We start from the raw sequence: 19,579 nt of genomic DNA, 5'->3' as shown, positions 1-19,579 counted from the left end.
TAAAACATGGAAGGATTTACGTGAAGAAGAATGACTCTTCAAGAGCCATAAGAATCTTGAGTTCAAAGGACCTGCAGTATATAAAATAGACTCCTTCATTGTGAATAATTGTAATTTCTTGAAATCTAGACCTAAGGTAATATTAAGACATCAGGTATGCTTTTTGAGGAATCACAAACTTTCAATTCACCTTTATATTTTTTAAAAAATCCAAATATCCAGTCTCTTTTAATTGATAAAAACAGTTTTTTCTGGTAGCTCTAAACATCAGGTCATTAAGAAAAAATTGGTTTAACTTTTTGCAATATATAAATGCAATGAAAAAATATATTTCTTATATAGTTTTAACAGAGGTTAACATAAAAAGTGATGAAATTGCCAACTATAACATACTAGGATATGACAAGGTCTATAAGTTGAGAGAGTTGAGAAGGGGTGGTGGAATAATAATATACTATAGAACATGCTATAAGGCAATACAGGTTTACCACGAGACTCAGTCTTGCGAAAACTGCTGTCTCAAATTATTAGGAGAAGATCCACAGAACACATTCATGATTTGTGCTTTTTATAGGCCACCATCAGATTCTATAAACACTTTTCTAATAGAATTAGAAAAATAATTCTGCAATGGGAAGACATACAAGCTGATAAGGCCATACTAGTGGGAGACTTCAATATAAATTTACTAAATGATGAAACAGAAAATGTAATACTCAGATACTCTGCAATCTTAAATAATTATGGATTTGAACATACCTTATTTGGAACAACAAGGCAACAAAGTATGGAGGGAGATAGAACAGTAAGCTCCCGCTTAGATCATCTTATAACAAATATAAAGTTGAAGTATGCAAATTCCTACATACTACTAAATCAACTTTCAGTTCATAGAACATGCATACTAATAATAGATATGTACTCAAAACAACACCCATGTGAACATAAAAAATTAGAAAATGTTGCAAAGAACAAATATTTATCAACAGGCAAGCTGAAACACAACATAGAAAACAGAGAGAAAAATAAATCTCTCACCTTGCAACACAAATTCTAGGAGTAGCAGGATTAAACATAAGAAACCTTGGATGACAAGAGAAATAGAAGAATTAATGGTACAAAGAGATAAATACTTCAGGTAGTATAGAAATTGTCCTTCAAAGATAGAACATTATCACAATTATAAAACAATTAGAAATAAATTGACAGGTTTGATTAGAAAGCAAAAAAACATTTACTACAATTAACTTTTTATGAATAAACAGATAACTCAAAAGGATAAATGGATCATGATAAATAACCTGCTAAGTACAAGGAAGAAAAAGTCAACGGGAAATCAAATCAAAACACTATTAGAACAGGTATCTGGTACAAATAAACAATATGAGGCTGCAAACAGATTTGCCAAAGCAGTATTAGAGCTCAGCAGATACAATATACACTATTGTCAAGACTCCCTTGCTCAAAAAGATAATCTTCCTCAGGTAGTGAACTCCTGTGTAATCTTTGCTCCACAGTATTTGGAGATTCTCAAGATCATAGAACAGTTAAAGAACAAGAAATCTTACGGACTTGACTGTATTACAGTAATCGAAGTAAAAAGAAATAAAGAACAGTTCACTGTTCTCTTTGTGGAGCTTGTAGCACGGATGATGGCGTCAGGAGCCTATTCTACAAACTTACTTTCTTTTAAAATAATCCCTATATATAAAAAGGGACCACCTGATGACTTTTGTAATTATAGACCAATAACAATACAGTCAGTTATAAATAAGATAATAGAAAATTATATATTTACCCATATAAGTAAATATCTACATCAATATGGACTGTTAAATAACTCTCTATTCTCATATCAGAAGGGTAAGAGCACACAGACATTATTAGAGAGTTTAGTAGACTCTTTTAACTTACATTTTAACAATAATAACTTCATAATGATCTTATTTATAGATGTCACCAAAGCATATGGTTTAATTGATATCTCAATCTTGAAACAGAAATTACTGAAATATGGAAAAAGGGGAACAGTCAATCAACTCTTAATATCTTATTTAACCAAAAGAAAAATCACAGTTGAAGTAGAGAATACAAAGGGAAAATCATACAATATAAAGAGAGGAGTACCACAGGGCACCCATGCAGGGCCAATCATGTTTAACCTCTATATAAATGACATATTTGAAGTAATTAAGAACTCCTTTTTACAAATTTATGCAGATGATTTAATCTTATATACAATTGGAAAGAACCTTACAAAAATGGCATTAGATTTACAGCAGGATGTAATACATTTACAAAATTGGTTGCATGACAATAAATTAGCACTCAGTTTTGAAAAAACCAAATTCTTGGTAATTAGATCCCCTTACCAAACCCTGGACATTCATCCCTCTATTAAATTACATAAACATGAATGCCTACATGAACAGAACTTCCAGAATTGCAATTGTCTAACAGTTGAAGAAGTTTCAAATCACTGTTACCTTGGGTTATGGATAGACTATAATCTAAGTTGGGCAATGCAAATAACAAATTTGTACAAAAAAATGGGATTTTATGTGTACTTCTTTTATTATATTAAAAATAAATTAAAACAAAGAACAAAAGTCACCTTATATGCATTAGTGGACTCCCAACTCAATTATTTAGCAAATGTATGGGCAAGAGCAAATATAACTGAAATAAGGGTTATAAACAATTTACTAAACAGGATTCTGAAATTGTTAATGGGGACAAACTCTTGGAATGATCTGAATAAGAGAAGGCAATTTTTGTTAAAATACAAAATACTATATCCAATTCAAAAACTGAAGTTAAATTTATTCTTGAAAAATCTTAACACTATTTATGAAGAGTTGAATCTTCAAAGGAATGTTTCACACAACTTAAGGAATCCAAAAGCAGTTGTTTTACCTTACCTTAGGGTACTAAATAGATTTGGAGATAGGCATACAATTTTTATTTTTTGTCCTTGCTTTTTCCCATTATATATGGGGTCAGCGTTTTTATTGTTTTTGGCATGAAATTTTTGCGGCCGGATGCCCTTCCTGATGCTAACCTCACCCTTTATCCGGGCTGGGGATATGCAGTGGTCATTCCCTGACCTTCTGCATCCACCGTATTTGGTGGTCACGGTCTTGAACCCCAGTCTAATCAAGAAGTGTGCTATGCACTACTATTCCTGCCCATCTGGCTATGGAGGCACCTACAATGAACATATTAAATAACTTGTTGGCAAGCATTGATTTCAGGCTCAGGAGAGGTTATTCAATCTCCAAATTAAAATTCCTAGTAAAAAAATTTTTGATAGTCAATGATACAGTGGAATAGATTTTCAATGCAGATCAATCACTACCTTTATTTATAGAGTGGAATGTACTATGTGTAATAACTTCATTGTCTTTTCTGTTAGCTAACAATTTTGTATGCAAAAACTGATTTAACTGATGAATTGCAACTTGTTGTCAAGAAATTTACTTTTCTTAACGAGTTCTTGTATTGTATTGTATTCATTATTGTTATTATTATTAATCATTATTTTTTGTATCATTATTAGTTATTATGATTAATTGTTATTATTGCCCTTATATTATTTCTCCCTGATTGGGGTTCCACCTCGCGATGTTAGAAACATGGACAGAGAAGACACTCCCTGGCAGACATTACAATGATCTCCATCAAGATTCTTGTATTGTTACCAAGTACACAGGTGGTTATTATGTCTGGTGTTACTGTTGGTCGAGGAACTCTCTGACTATTCTACAGGTGTTCAGGATTGCGACTTTCTAGAGTTCCTTGTAGGTGTTTGCTGGGAGACCTATTGCTGCTAGACTGTTATGTAGGGCATCTCCGTAGCCAGGTGGGCAGGAGCAGCAGTGCGTAGCACACGCTTCTTGATCAGACCGGGGTTCGAGCCCGTGACCACCAAATACGGAGGATGTGGAAAGGTCAGGGAATGACCACGGCATATCCCCGGAGCAATATGGCCTTAGTTGCTAATGCTCCTAAAAACCAAATAACAACAACTGTTATGTAGAGTCTTTGGCACCATACCTTTAGTTGACACGATGATCTGGATGGTTGTAACTTGTTGCATATACCACATCTCTTTGATCTTAGGTTCGTGTATTTCCTGATTTTTTTCCCCATGGGTTTTCTGCAGGTTGCCAGTGTAGGGTACCGCTATGTCAATCAGATAGGTAGCTTTTTCCTTCTTGTCCACAAGAGTTATGTCCAATCGGTTGGGCGGGGTTGTCTGATTATGGCATGTCCCAGTACAGCTTGTGGGTTTTGGTCTCTTTAGTACTGCCTTGGGTTCGTACTTGTAGTACGGTTCACTTTCTCTAATCAACTGGTATTTCCTTGCTAGCTTCTGTTGTATTATCCTGGATACCTGGTCATGTCTATGAGTGTATTCAGTCTGGGTGATCACCATGCATCCCGTCGTGATGTGTTGGATCATTTCTGAGGCCAGGACACATTGTCGCATTGTGATATGAAGTTTTCTGACAGTGCAGATGGGCTGCAAGAGTAGCTCATGGCGTCTTGTCAATGATATACAGGAATTTTTCTAGCAGGGATAAGGAGGTGATTATTCCCTTATATAAGGCAATGGTCAGGCCACACCTAGAGTACTGTATACAGGTCTGGAGGCCTAATTTCAAGAAGGATGTAGAGCTGCTGGAACGAGTACAGAGAAGGGCAACAAGGTTAGTGAATGGAACGAAGGGTTGCTCTTACGAAGAAAGGCTTAAGTTTTGCAAATTACAATGTCTGGAGACTAGGCACCAGCGAGGTGATCTGATAGAGGTGTATAAAGCTTTGAATGGTTTGAGCATGCTCAATGCTGATGAAATTCTTCCTCTTGCTCAGAATAATCACCTGAGAGGGCATAAATTCAAATTGAGGAAAGATGGATGTGCGGAAATTTGCCTTTAGCCAGCGGGTAGTTGGTTGGTGGAACAGACTTTTATCCCTTGTTGTGGAAGTTGATAGCCTAAATAAATTTAAGGCTCGGCTGGACAGGTATTTCGAATGAATGGAGGGGATAAAATGGGAGTGGTTTTTTTTTTTTTTTTTTTTGGCTGATGCTGCATAAGCTTGCTTTCTTGTATCATATGCCTCTACTAATGCTAATGTGTCATCTGACATTCTGGGCTCTTTAGTGATATATTTGCTATAGTTTCTAGTGTTGATTTCCTGGTCTTGGATGGCGAGCATGAATCCTTCTGTCTCGGGGAAGAGCGTCCCATCCAATGAGCCATGCATTGGAAGCAATTTTATCTATGTGATCTTGATGTGGATCATTATAATGTCTGCCCTGGAGTGTCTTCTCTGTCCATCTTTCTAACTTCGTTTGTTTGTGTCTCCTGGTTGGGAGGGGGCTCCTCGCTTAGATTGAGTGGGGTATTCCACTTGTCTATCTTCCTTATGGCCTGCTGTGTGTTTCTGGAAGCAATCCTTCAGGTTAGCAATCGCTGTTTTCTGTTGCTTGATAAGGTCTATCAGGCTCCTTCTTTCCGAGCAATTGTCAGTCTCTCCACAGCTGACTTCGGGTGGTGTTGACGGAAGGAAACTCTTGTTCATCATAGTCCTTGTCTTTCTCATGATATCCTCCAGCTCAGTGTTGTTCCAATCTATAAACCCGAAGGAGTATGGGACTGCATTAGATGTTTATGGCTTTAACTGTGTTTCCTCCATTCAGCTTTGCTTTCAGCAGGCTTCTGAGTCTCTGATGGAATTTTTCGGTCAGGCAGGCCTTTATTTCCTTCTGCTGTAACTGCTGTGGCTGCATCATCTCCGAGTATTTCTAGGCCTCTCCTTCTGGCAAGACTTCGAGCTCTTTACCAGTCTGCAGCTGGTAGTTTCGGTTGACTAAATTTCCCTGGTGCAATCCATGGGTCTTGCATTTGTCTAGACTAAATTCCATCCAAATATCATTGTTGAATTCTTTGGTGATCCAGAGTAGTTGCTAGAGTTGCTTCTTGGTTCCCTTGTAGAGCTTGTTGTCATCCATATACATCAGGTTGATGAGGGTGTACCAGTTCTTCCTTCTTTCTTTGAGGTTATATCCATACTTGCTGCTGCTACTTGTGGATTATGTGCTAGACAGAACCACAGTGGGCTTAGGGCATCTCCCCGAAAGATTTTTTCCTGATGGGGATTGTCCTCGTTGTGATGTTCTTGACCTTAATGGTGGAACTCCATTTCGCCATCATTTCTCCTGGGAAGTTTGTCACTATCGAGGTGATTTTGTAGATGTTTAGTGCTCTATTAGCGAGCTATGAGGCACAGTGTTGAAGGCCTTTTGGCAATCGATGTAGGCTGTGTACATGTTGCGACGTTTCTTGTAGGCTTGCTCTATAACTGCATCATCCTTTTCTCAGCCACTAGCATCCGTTCTGCTGTTTGGCCATTATGTTCTGGCTCTCCAAATGGTCTGATATCTTCCTATTTTTACAGCTGGTCAGGACCTTGTACATTGTTGGGAGGCAGGTGATTGGCTTATATTGTGCTGGATTTCTTGTATCTTCATTTTTATTATTATTATTATGAGACATATTGTGCAAGGAAACCTGAGGCTTATGTTGCACCAGCCAAAAACAAATTTCTGAGTCACCCTGAGAGAGAGAGTGAAAAGTAGAAGGGAATCACCAAGAAAGAGAAGAATGATGATATCCAACTCAGGACCCTGGGTGTGCCAAGCCCATATTCACCAGATGCGGGCCCCTGTGGTTATGTGATTCCTTGAGTGAGAAACTTCGCGATTGTCTCTGGGTGCCTTATCATTTGGTGAACTGCTCTGCCAAGTGCTTGTGTGTGTGTGTGTGTGCAAGTGAGGCGTGGACGTTATCTATTCCTGAGGCGTGGACGTTATCTATTCCTGAGGCGTGGACGTTATCTATTCCTGAGGCGTGGACATTATCTATTCCTGGAGTTCATCAGTTGTGAGAGATCTTGTTTTACTTCTTCCTGAATCTTCTCTTGTATGTCCTTGGTTTTCTTTCATTCTAGTTCTATCCAGGAGACTTCTCTGTTCCGTATGTTGCCCCAGAACTCTTCAGTCATCTTCTGCTTGGGTGGTCCGTTCCCTTATTTCCGTCTTCTCGGAGGCTCCTGTAGAAGCCTCTTTGGTCCTCATCGAAGATTCAGTTGTTTATTTTCCTCTGGGAGCTCTCTTTGTATCGGCATAGTCTCCTGCTGAGTGCAAGGAGGTTCTGCTTCAATGTGTCCGAGTACTCTCCTCTTCTCTGATTTTTTGTCTCATATTTGCTGTGGGTGCTGTCCCTCTTGAGGATGCTCTTCACTTTTCCAATTAATTTCTTACTCCTATTACCCCATTGGTACTGGATCAATTGGTCTATCTTGACTCTTAATTCTTCTATCTTCTGCTGAAGTCTTCTTTCCAAAGCTGGTAGTTCCTTCTGTTTTTGGTTCTTCTGCTGCTGGTCTCTCATTTCTCTTCCATTAATCCTAGTGGCTGCTATGGCAGCACAATACACGGCTGTGTGGATGGCCACCAGTGTTGCACCATTGTTGTCGAGGTAATGTGGTATTATTAGTTGATTGAGGTGGTCTGTGACTCCACAAGGTTTTATTGGACCTCTGTTTCAGTATCACGTGGGTCTTTGTGAGGTCCATCCTTTCGAACTCTGTTAGGGCCTTCTTCCACTCATCCTCTATTCTGGACAAAACGACCTCATCTCTTTCCACTTTTGGCTGCTGCGGGTTGTATTTCTTTTTGCTCTTCCTCCTCTGGTTTGATGGTGGTATGTTCTTCCTCCTCTGGTTCTGTATTGACCGTATTCTTTATACTTTGTAGTTGTCAGCGAACAACCCTACGCTCTGTTAAAATTACAACCGTTGCTCAAGAAACAGCGATCATCTCATTCTTAAATCTGGTCCTAGCCACTGAAATCCCAGGAAAGTAGGTGGCAGGACCCGCCAGAGTACTCTAGCTACAGTGGTACACCCGGTCAGCCTCCCCGTGGCATGGTGTGGTAACGTCGGGTCCCACTAGGGGCTCGGCGGCTAATAGACCGGAGGAACAAAGGGCACAACACAATACACAGCACATGACCCCCACACACTTCAAATCTCTGGCCCCGATACAATGTACACCCGCGGAGATGGGAGAAATCCCAGGAGCCGTTAGACACTAACATACCTTATACCTTATACTTTGTAGTTGATCGCTCCCGTCCTGCTTGATTTTTTTCAAGATTGCAGGAGCTATCAGGTTCTTTGTGACAATGGTCCTTCTCTGGTGCACTGTTTACTGTTTAGTAACCTGAATATCTGGGAATCATTCCAGCCACTTGGCATGTAGTCTTACCCTGTATGTTGTCATATCAGTCTCCAGCTTCGTTATTTTGTAGTATGCTTGCATGATGTACATATGCATTTCGATGTTTCATTTCATGCATTGGTGTTTTCTTTCTTCCTGGGTGGTCACTAATGCAGTTGCACAGGAAGCACTTCCAGTTGGCAGGCTGGATGGTCTTGCCCTTCTCCTGTGGTAGCCATACGGGGACATCGCCACTTGCTCAACTGTTTTCCTCAGGAGACTGTCTCTGATTTTTTGAACTGATCCCTCTGCCTAAGGCCTGAATGCGAGTGATTTTATCCTGCACCACACTCAATGCAGTATGATTAATATTTCTCTGCAACATCATCCATCTATGGAGCTGGACCTGTTTAGCTTTGGCTTATGTCCAGTGGTAGTTTTTGGGAGTGACACTAGATATTGCCACAATCTGCCTTAGTGCCACTCTGACCTTGGGGTATATAGGTTCATTGGAGCAACTTTCATGATGTTTATTTATTTATTAATTTTTCATTACTATTAATTTATTTATTACTATTATTATTATACTGATCTCCCAGTGTGATGGAGCTGCATTCGCTTCCACCAAGGTGGGACTCAAGCTTTGGTCCATCAGGCTGGTAGTCCAGTGTCATAACCACTGGGCCATCATGCCCCTTTTATTAATTATTATTGTATTGTATTGTATTATTATTATTATTAAACTAATTGATTAACTAATAAGGGTGCTGCTATTAGTTAATAGTAGTGCTACTATTAATTCGGCTGCTGTTCCTAATGAGATAATATATTATACTGAGTTTTGTACTGATGTGTACTTAAATTGGCTTTTGCCCTCTTCAGTTGAATTTCCAGAATTACTTCCTGGTTTATTTTTACTCCCATTGAAACATTTAATATTCTGCACCTTACTTTGCATAGGATATTCAGTTAAGTAGTAGACTAATCCAATGTTAAAACTATTGAGATTATCCAATCATCAGTATTAAACAATAATTTTAGAAACAGTCATTGAATGAGGTAAAAAAGTACACGTGATTCATTTGTTATATTGAATAAAATTCAGTTAAAGATATTTTTTCATATTTTATAAATAATCCTGTAACTGTTCCTTTTTCAATACCTTAGTTTTCATAATGAATAGCTTATTGCATTAATTATATTTTGTATTACCTAACTGTTATCTGTCAGTCCAAAAGGTAAGTTAATTTAAGCTTTATCTTATTTTTTTATTTCGTAGGATGGTGTTAGACAGTTGGTAACCACTGATATTGATACCAAATTAACAGATTATGTGCAATTCTTTATTCGCATTGGAGGAGGAGATCCACTTACTTGCAATAATGCATCAGAAAGGAATGAAAGTGTTCTCTTTCAGTATTCTAATGATGCTGGTATTTCATGGAATCTGCTCAGAGAACTGTATTCAGAAAACTACAGATCACCCAGGTGAGATTCATTTTCTATATATTTCTATGTATTCCCAATAAGGATATCTTTTAGTAATGCCTCTAATAAGCATAACCAGATTAGGGTCGAAATATCTAATTTGTAGAATATACTGTCCTTTGTATGCTTAACCTGTTATGAAGGTGTAAAATTCTTTAACTTGAGCATGGGATTGATGTGAAGGGTGTTTTTCAAAATGTTTATAGGAAGAATAGTTTTCATTGTCTCATTGAAAATTTAACTCCCCTGATCTCTTAGCTCTGAAATTAAAAAAATGATCATGATGGCAATAATTTTATTATTATTAAGTTTTATTATAATTATAAGAAATTATTCTTCTTTCTTAACTTAACTGGTCATGTATACTGATTTTCATATACTACCCTTCAGAAGCTTATGACACTACTGAGTCTGAATATTTCAGAATTTTTTTTTTTTTTTTGGTCACTACTCATAGCTATAGTAAAGTTTTTTGGGGAAGAAAATTAAAATTTTTTTTGGTATCTAGTGTGTGTGTGTGTGTGTGTCATGTTTTCAATCATTTGTTACTTTCCTAATATAGCTTTCAAATAAAATAGCCAGGGTGCACTGAATCTTCTGTCTAAAATAACAATAGTTAACAATAACAACAAAATAACAATAGCTAGTAACAGTATCTCCAAGCTTTTCGCTGCTACTGTTAATGAAATCCTATCATTTTATGAGCACTTTCATTTCTGTAGATGGTCCACTTCATTGCAGGAAGCATAACCAGATATAAATGAGGTAGAAGAATTCACAGGTGGAAGAACAACCACAGGGTAGTTCTTCTACCTGTGATCCTGTAAACACTTACTGAACTTATATGAGTTTTTGTAACAATAATTTTTTCATTAGTGAATGATTTTGATAGTATGTACCAGAGCTATAATGCTCAATACGTTCTATGTTGATATCAATATTTGTAAAAGAATAAGAGAAGTTTACCTCAATATGATACGTAGAATACTTCCGTATGATACTCTCCAGAAATTAAAACAAAAACAATTAAAAAATTGAAAATGTTACATTACAGTAAGAAATAATTAACAATAATTAAAAATCAAATGAACACAATTAAAAATCAATTTAACGCAATTAAAAACTAAGTAAAAAATTAATTTAACGGAAAAAAATTGATATAAACGTAGAACCTATTGAGCGTTATAGCTCTGGTTCATACTAAGGAAGGAAAACTGTTTTGCAGTTTTTTTCATTAAATTAATTTTTTTACTTACTTTTTAATTGTGTTAATTTGATTTTTAATTATTGTTAATTATTTCTTACTGTAATGTAAGATTTTCGATTTTTTAATTGTTTTCATTTTAATTTTTGGAGAGTATCATACAGAAGTGTTCTACATATCATATTGAGGTAAACTTCTCTTATTCTTTTACAAATATTACTGAATGATATAACAGGCTCAGAAGGGGCATTTTCCTCTACAAAGGGTTATATCCATATAATACTTAATTGCTTGAGATTTCTGCTTGTTAAATGTAAAGGGGGCTCTAGAATAAGCTATCCTGTCTTGGACATTTTCTGATTGCTTCCACATTTTGTTCTGATGCTGTTTTAACTTGAAGATCTGATTAAGATGGAGAGTATACCATGCTCTGAATCGAGGCATGATGGATCTTTGCAGCATCTCTTTGATGCTGCAAAGGTCAGAATCATCTTAAGCCAACTAGTAAGAAATTTCAAGATCACAATTTTCTAAGACTGTCCATGGGATGGCGGAAGCAGCCTCAACACATTTAGCAATACTCAAAAACCTGAGACTAACTATTATTCTGGCCTTAGTTGAATTCACTACTTCAAGTTTGGAGCAGGTACTTGTAAAAGAACAACAATTGGTTTGTGGTGTGAATTGAAATGTTCTAGCAGGTAATATTAATCGTGACATGTGATGCAATAAAGCAAGAAAAAAAAAAAATGCGAAAAAAATTCACACAACAATTCCCTCTAAATGTTTGTCAAGTTCTTCCTTAAATTTATTTAACTATCAACTTCCACAATGACAGATGGAAGTTTGTACCAGCGATTAACCACCTGCTGGCTAAAGGCAAATTTCTGCACATCTATTCTACAGCTGTATTTCCTCAATTTGAATTTATGCCCACTTAGGTTCGTAATCTGAACAAGTGGAAGAATCCCATCAGAATGCAGTGTGCTCAACCCATTCAAAGCCTTATATACCTCAATCAGATCACTTCGCAGCTACCTAGTCTCCAGCCGCAGCAATTTTCAGAACTTAAACCTCTCTTGGTAAGAGGATCCCTTCATTCCCCCTCACCAATCTTGTTGCCCTTCTCTGTACATGCTCAAGCAAATCTACATCCTTCCTAAAATGAGGCCTCCACACCTGTAGACAGTACTCTAGACGTGGCCTGACTATTGTCTTATACAGAGGGACAATCACCTCCTTTTCCCTGCTAGCAAAATTCCTGTATATCATTGACAAAACCCCATGACCACCCCTGGCAGCCTGTCTGCATTGCTCAGAAAATTTCATATCTGACTGCACAATAGTCCCAGGTCGTTTCATTTTCTACCACCCTAAGTGTAGTACCACACAGTTGGTACGTTCGTCTCATGTTACTACATATCATATTGAGGTAAACTATGCAGTACTTTGCATTTGTCAATGTTAAACTTCAGTTGCCACTTCTCAGCCCATCTTCCCAAATTTTCTAGATTCTGTTGCAGTAGCACACTGCCATTACTGTCATTAACAACCCTGCTAACCTTTTTATCATCTGCAAACTTCGACACTAAGCCTGATATACCTTCATCAATATCATTGATAAATATACAGAACAACATTGGACCTGACACCGAACCCTGTGGGACTCCACTAATAACATTAGTCCATGAAGAGCAGCGCCCATTGATTACCACCCCGTGTATTCTCCTGCTCAACCATCCTTTTATCCATTGTAGCAACTTACCCTTAATACCATTCTGCTCCAATTTGTACAGTAGTCTTCCATGCGCAACAGTGTCAAAAGCTTTCCTGAAATCCAAGTATATGATATCAAAATTATTTTTTGCATCCAGTTCCTTTGTAACCACATCATAATATCCAATCAAGTTTGTCGGACAAGACTTTCCCTTAACAAACCCATGCTGTTTCTGAATTATTGCTGCAGTCTTGTCTAGATGATCCTGCAATGCATCTTTAACCAGTGACTCCATTATTTTATCTGGAACAGAAGTTATTCATGTCACCCTTTGATCCCCCTTTGTGAATTGGGGATACATTTGCATATCTCCAATCCGTGTGGGGGCCTTTCCTGAGGCCAAGGATACTCTCATAATTATGGCTAAGGATTTGCTTACTTCCTTTGCCACCTCCTTTAATATAACTGGATAGCTCCCATCCATCCATGGTGCCTTTCTTATGTTTAACTTCAACAATTTCTCCTCCACTTTGCTCAAAATCATTATTATTATAAAATTATTACAAAATCATTAAGCACCCTGCTACAATTTGATAACCTTCTGGCAAGTGGAAGAATCCCATCAGAATGCAGTGTGCTCAACCCATTCAAGGCCTTATACACCTCAATCAGATCACCTCGCAGCTACCTAGTCTCCAGCCGCAGCAATTTTCAGAACTTGCATCCAGTTCCTTTGTAACCCTTCTGTTGCCCTTCTCTGTACATGTTCAAGCAATCTTTGTTTGCTATCTGAGCAAGATCATCAACAGTCAATCCATCGATATCAAGTGAACTAATCTGATTCATCCCCTTCCTTTTAGAGTTTATATAAGTAAAGAAATCCTTGCTGTTTTTCTTCGCATCCTTTGCCAAAGATTTCTCATAATCTGCCTTTGCCTGCCTAACCTCCTTTGTGACTTGATTACAGACTAGCTTATATCTGCCATAGGCTTCTGTGTCGCCTGATAATTTATATGCATTCCATGCCACGAGTCTCATTAGTTCATGTGACAACCATTTAAGCCTAAACCTTGAACAATATTTCTTAATAGGTATGAAACGTTTAGTAGCTTCCACGATTAATTCCTTGAATGATTCCCACTTAGAATTTGCTGTTGGTAACATCATCAGTTGATCCCACTGTACAGTATTTAAAAACTGTCTGAGACCACTGTAGTCACCTTTACGGAAGCAAACACTCTTTCCTTTACCCCTGATGGTAATTAAATCTTTAAGTAAATTCCACATCAGTACACTGTGGTCACTGCCACCTAGTGGTTCCTCTATCTGCAAATTCTTAATACACGAATGATCACTGCTGATAACCAGATCAACAGTATTACCCTTGTAATCAATAATGCAAGGAAAGGAGGCAAGTGTGAGATTTAGTTAGTTGTTACCTCTGGTCAGGAGATTGTTGATCATTTGTAACCCTGTACAAGATAGGTTTTATAGGAACATTTACTGAAGGTTAGCTAGTTGGGGAGGAAGATTAAAGTCTCCACAGACAAAGTGTAAGGCTGAAGGATAAATCTGATTGATGATCCAGTTTGGTATTTCATGGATGGCTTCATATGAGGGTGCTGTGGATATGGTGCTGTGGACTCTGTGGTAGCTGAGAGTAACAGCAAGAGCTGCTTCATATGCTGGTGTTTGGCAAGAAACTTTAAAGAAGCACAGATTAGATACAAGATTAGTTGAGGCAACAAAAGAATCATCTTACTAAGAAAGATTGGGTTATGTTAATTGTAGTGTCTGGAAGCTGGGCAACTGTGTAATTGAAGTGTAATAAGTCTTTAAAATGGTTAAATAAACTAAATGCTGGTGGCATCTTCATTCTTTCTCATATGACAGCTAACAAGGGGATGTAAATTTAAATTGAGAAAGGATGGTTTCAGAATTGATATGCAGAATTTGTATTCAGCCAAATAGTTTGTTAAAAAGTTTTTTTTTTTTTTTTTTGGCTAATGTTGTATAATCATTATTTTCTTTCATCATTTTGCAAATGCTAATATTAATACTAAAACCTTTAACTTTCAAACTGTGCTCATAAAAATATGCAAAGTGCTACCTAACCTAAACCATTTTGTCACCTAAAATCATCACTTTATTTATTTTTATAAGTTCTATTACTAAAAATATCTTTGCAAAATACTTAATTCTGACTATATATTAAAATATTCATTATATGCGAATAACAAAGAATTCAAGCCTCTACTTATAAAAGAAATATTAAATAACCAAACAGCAGTGACAAAACTGTTTTTTCTTTTTTGTCTGACAACCTGTTGTCATAGTGTGTGAGGAATAATCTGCCCTATCCAAACACCAGATCATCAGATTAGTTCATCAGAGTTATCCAAGTCTATAAACTCTCTGTTACCCTTTAGCTTTTAAACATGCATAAAGCTTTGCATTTTATGGATGCCTATGATAAGAGATAATTCTCGGAAATATTGGAAATGTATGGAATTGCTTGAAATATATTTTTGGGTGCATATGCACTAACTGAAATGACAGCAAAACGTTTTGGGTTCCAACAAAGTGGGATAGTTCTTGTGTAAATTTTAGTGGAATTTTGGTTTCTTTCTGCATTAAATTTATGATACGGATATAATTTTTATTGTTCTGATGGCTGTGATTTCTTTATTTTTCTAATTGGATAAATCACTCACTCAGCTTTTGAGTGATTTTTCCAATTGGATAAATCACTCAAAAGCTGTTAAATTATATATACTTCTTTCACAAGTGGGATTTTTTAATGGGATTTTTCTGTATTGTAGATACTTATTTCTTTGTAAAGTTTTGTAGAATTATGAGGTATTTTGGAAACTTTTATGACTTACTTCTATTTTATGAACCGAAAAAAAACTAGGACTGATCTTAAGAAATATAATTTAGATTTAATTGGAAGAAATTCCTTTCTGCAACAAATAAAGAAGTTATAAATTATAAATTGTTATAATAATTATATATTGCAAAGCCTTAAATTTTTAAGTGTTTGCTTTATATTGTAGTTTTTTTTTTTTTTTTTTATTTGGGTGCTTCAAAAGTTACATTATATTAGTAGTAGTGGAAATTTTTCTCATAAATGATAAACACTTCATCATTTCTAAATACACAGTAACTAAACTACATTAAAAGAATGTCACATCAGAACCATACCAGCTGTGTAGTTCTTTTAGTAGTTTACTTTCTACATTTGTTTAAGATTAAATCCTAAATCCTTTCACTGGTAAAGATAAAACAGGACTTTATAAAAAAATGGCTGAAGAATTTGTTTAATTGCTATATGATAGGTATATTGTATTAATTCTTTTCCAACTTATATTAAAGTTACCATTACCAACTTAAGATAGCAATATATGTAGTGCTGCCATATTTTTTTCATTTCTGAATTGTCATCTCTTTTTGTTATTGCTCTACATATTATTTCACATGAATTGTTTGTGGGAAACTTTATGTACACAAACTATATCAGAATTTTATTTATATTTCATTGGACAATACAGGAAGTAAGTGCATTTTCATTGCATATGAAACAAGAATAAAAATTACAGAAGAATAACAGGAGGCAGGTAAATCATAATAGGTATTTTCGAACAAAAAAGTTCTTGAATGATTTATCTTTGAGAAAGAATTTCCAAAAAGGAGTTAACAATGACTTGTGGAGATACAGCCTTGTGAGTCTGTGAAACATTCTGAGTTATGCTAGCTGACTAGAGAATATAGGCTGTTGATTGATAATTTTTGATAAATGATAATTTTTTCAATGTTGCTGCTTGATAGAGTGATATGAAAAGTTTGTTAGATGAGTTCCATCATATTAGCCAGAAAAGATTTTGAAGAATTGTGCACAATCTCTTTGATTTCATCTTTCTCTTTGAATGGTTTTAAATTGAAAATGTGTATAATGGAGAGAGAGAGAGAGAGAGAGAGATTCAGTATTGTGATTGATCATAGAGAAATTTCTGCTAACAAGCATATATTATTAGAATGGTTGCCAAATGATGCAAGAAAGCCTTTTGTTTCTTACACAAAAAAAAAAAACACCACTTTCCTCATTATTATTATGCTCCATAGGGACATATATTATTTTTGTATTTAAAAAGATTAAGTAAAGTAGAAATTATGTGCAATGGGGCATAATTTCTTTTAAACTCGCAACCTCAACCTGTGGGGTAATTTATTCCATTGGTGAATCATTCATCAACCAAAGGCATACTTTCTGAGATCCAGAGTAATGAAACCTCTAGCTCGCTTTCTCACCAATGAAACTCTCCATTCATTTTATGCAACCCCTTCAAGACTTCATGCACCTCATTCAGATCCCTTCCCCTAGATTTCAATCTTTGCAGATCATGCCTTCGGTGTCCTTCCTTTTAGGTAAATCTCTTTATGCTTCTTACCTGTGTAGCTGCCCTTCTCTGGACCACATCAAGAATTGTAATGTCTTTTTTTTTTTTTTTTTTTTTCATATGTGACATATTACAGACATATTATTATGTCTGTAAAAGAACATCTAAATACATTTTACATTTTTATTAAGTATTCACTATATGGTACAAAAATTTCACAGAGACAGATTTGTAGTGTAAAAGGATTTAAAATTCAGTCTCTTATTTTAGTGAATTAGCACTTAAAAATTTTCAGAAATGTCCTATAAGCGTCAATTTCAGAGCTACGAAAGGACTTGAATATATACTTATTCCAGAATTTAAGATAAAAGAAAAGGTCATCAAAGAAATGAAAAATGTTCAAATATGAATCCAGCAATCAAATTAATGCTGATGCAAATAAATTATTCAAAGAAGGTTATTTTTTAGAAATTGTTGCCTGTGTTCTTATGCCACTTAAAAAAAAATATTTGAATTTTACAAAAAATTATATTAACATTTTTGGATTTTTTCATAATAATATGTACAGTGAATATTTTCAAATTTTTATGCAAAACTTATGCAAAAAGATGGTGATGTAAATCTTAGAAAACATTGACGCTCTTAACACAGCAGTAGTGGTGGGGCACCTCACAAGAATAACTTTTCCACATTAACAGTTAATCAATAATTAAAAATCTAGAATTTTTTCTGCCTTCCTAAATACAGTCAACTTTGTACTGCAATAATTTCTGAAGCAATTTTCTTATGGTTTTCTTATAGAAATTGAGTGCAAGAGCCTCTCAGGTTCCTTGCCACCATTTTTTTTAAACTGTTTGGAATTTGCTTAAAAAATGTAATTCTACAGGACAAGTGCCAATGCTGTGTTTATTTAAAGTTTTAGGTTACATGTTTTTCCTCTCTTACTAGGTCAATAAACATCTTCTGTCTTACTCTAGTTAGTTTTGAACAATCTGTTATTGTTTTAACATCATAAAGAGGATAACATTAAACCCGATATTCTCTTAAAATGGTCGCTACCTGCAGGAAGCAACATACATAATTTAAAATTTTGTGTGATACAAATGGTACCAAATTTGAAATAAATTTTGAAATAAGAATAAATCTTGAAAATGGAAGTAACTAATAGTATTGAATATACATAAGTTTTTTTTTTAAATTTTTTAATAATATTTATATACATAATGAGCAGAAATATATGCATATGTGCAGTTTAAAATTTTGTGCATTTAACAGTGTTTTTAATAATATATATGTTTTATGAAAATTTTAGTAAAATTAATATTTTTTATTTTTTTAAAAATGAGAGATATAAAACACACAGCTTGTTTTAAAAATTTTAATATATATATTTTTTAAATTTAAAAAGTTACATGCAATAAGAATTGCAATACATTAAGAAAAGACAAACTATTAGCAATGTTCAAGCAGAATTCAAAAAAAGCCCAAAACATTTTCTAAAAATTAAAAATAATACGGACACTTGTCAGGTGCCCCATCACCATTTTTGCTTCAAATGGGGGTACCACCACTGTTGAGTTAATAGATGGCAATTTTTCTGATGTTGATGGAAATCATCTGCTTGAGGAATTGAAACTGTTGGAAATATTATTCCTTTTAACTGTTAGATACAAGAAGGTTTATAACAATTTGTTTTAATGAAATTAAGGATTATCCAAATCAAGAATAAAATTATGGCATCATGAATAAAATTAACAACTTTACAGTAACTGTCACTTTAGCTGAATGAACTTCCTTGAGTTTAAAATTAATTAAAGATTATTTACATTCAATGAACAGTCAGTAACAGTTGACAGCACTCACAGTGCTATCTACAGAAAATTAGTTGGCAAACGAAATTGATTTCTCAAATGTCATAGAAAATTTGCTGCAAAAAAAAAAGTTAAACATTATAATGTTTAACTTTGTTGTGATTTTGTTTTTCGTTAAAAACTTTCTCACTGCAAGAGAGAAATGACGTGGCACATTGTCATGATACAAAAACCATTTGTCCAGCCATAAATTGGGTTGTGTCTTTTGACTTTTTTTACAGGATTCGTCCTAAAATCTCAATGTAAAGTGCCTGATTAATAGTCTGATTTGGTGGGACAAATTCATGATGAACAACACCACGACAATCAAAGAAAACAACAAGCATGGACTTGATCTTCAATTGAGACATCCTTGCTTTCTTTAAATGGGGAGAAAAAGGTTTGCCACTGCATGCTTTGATGCTTGGTTTGTGGCCCACACTGAAACGCCCAGGATTAATTGCCTGTTATCACTGAATCCAAAACTTCAGGAGTTTCATGAATTTTTTCCAAATTTGCTCCGAAAATGTCCTCATTTTTCTGCTTCTGATTGTCTGGCAGGATGTGTGGAACCATTCACTTGTGCACCTCATGCCCAACCACTGTCAAAATTGTTCTTACTGTTTCTTTGTC

General features: G+C 35.4%; 1 protein-coding gene across 2 annotated transcripts in view; it reads left to right on the top strand.

Annotated features, from left to right (window-relative positions):
* Positions 1-19,579, top strand: part of LOC150086817 (reelin-like) — a 1,004,591-nt gene that overhangs the window by 370,445 nt on the left and 614,567 nt on the right. For both annotated transcript variants that reach the window (XM_090372773.1, XM_090372772.1), the window contains exon 23: positions 9,570-9,778. In XM_090372773.1, coding sequence (XP_090228899.1) covers positions 9,570-9,778 — 209 coding nt within the window. The remainder of the gene's footprint in view (positions 1-9,569; positions 9,779-19,579) is intronic.

This window comes from Mastigoproctus giganteus, chromosome 4 (genome assembly GCF_048544385.1).
Source record: "Mastigoproctus giganteus isolate SK-2022 chromosome 4, ASM4854438v1, whole genome shotgun sequence".
NCBI classification, from domain to species: Eukaryota; Metazoa; Arthropoda; class Arachnida; order Uropygi; family Thelyphonidae; genus Mastigoproctus; species Mastigoproctus giganteus.
Note: the sequence above shows the minus strand (reverse complement) of the source record. Positions and strands in the feature narration are given on the sequence as shown.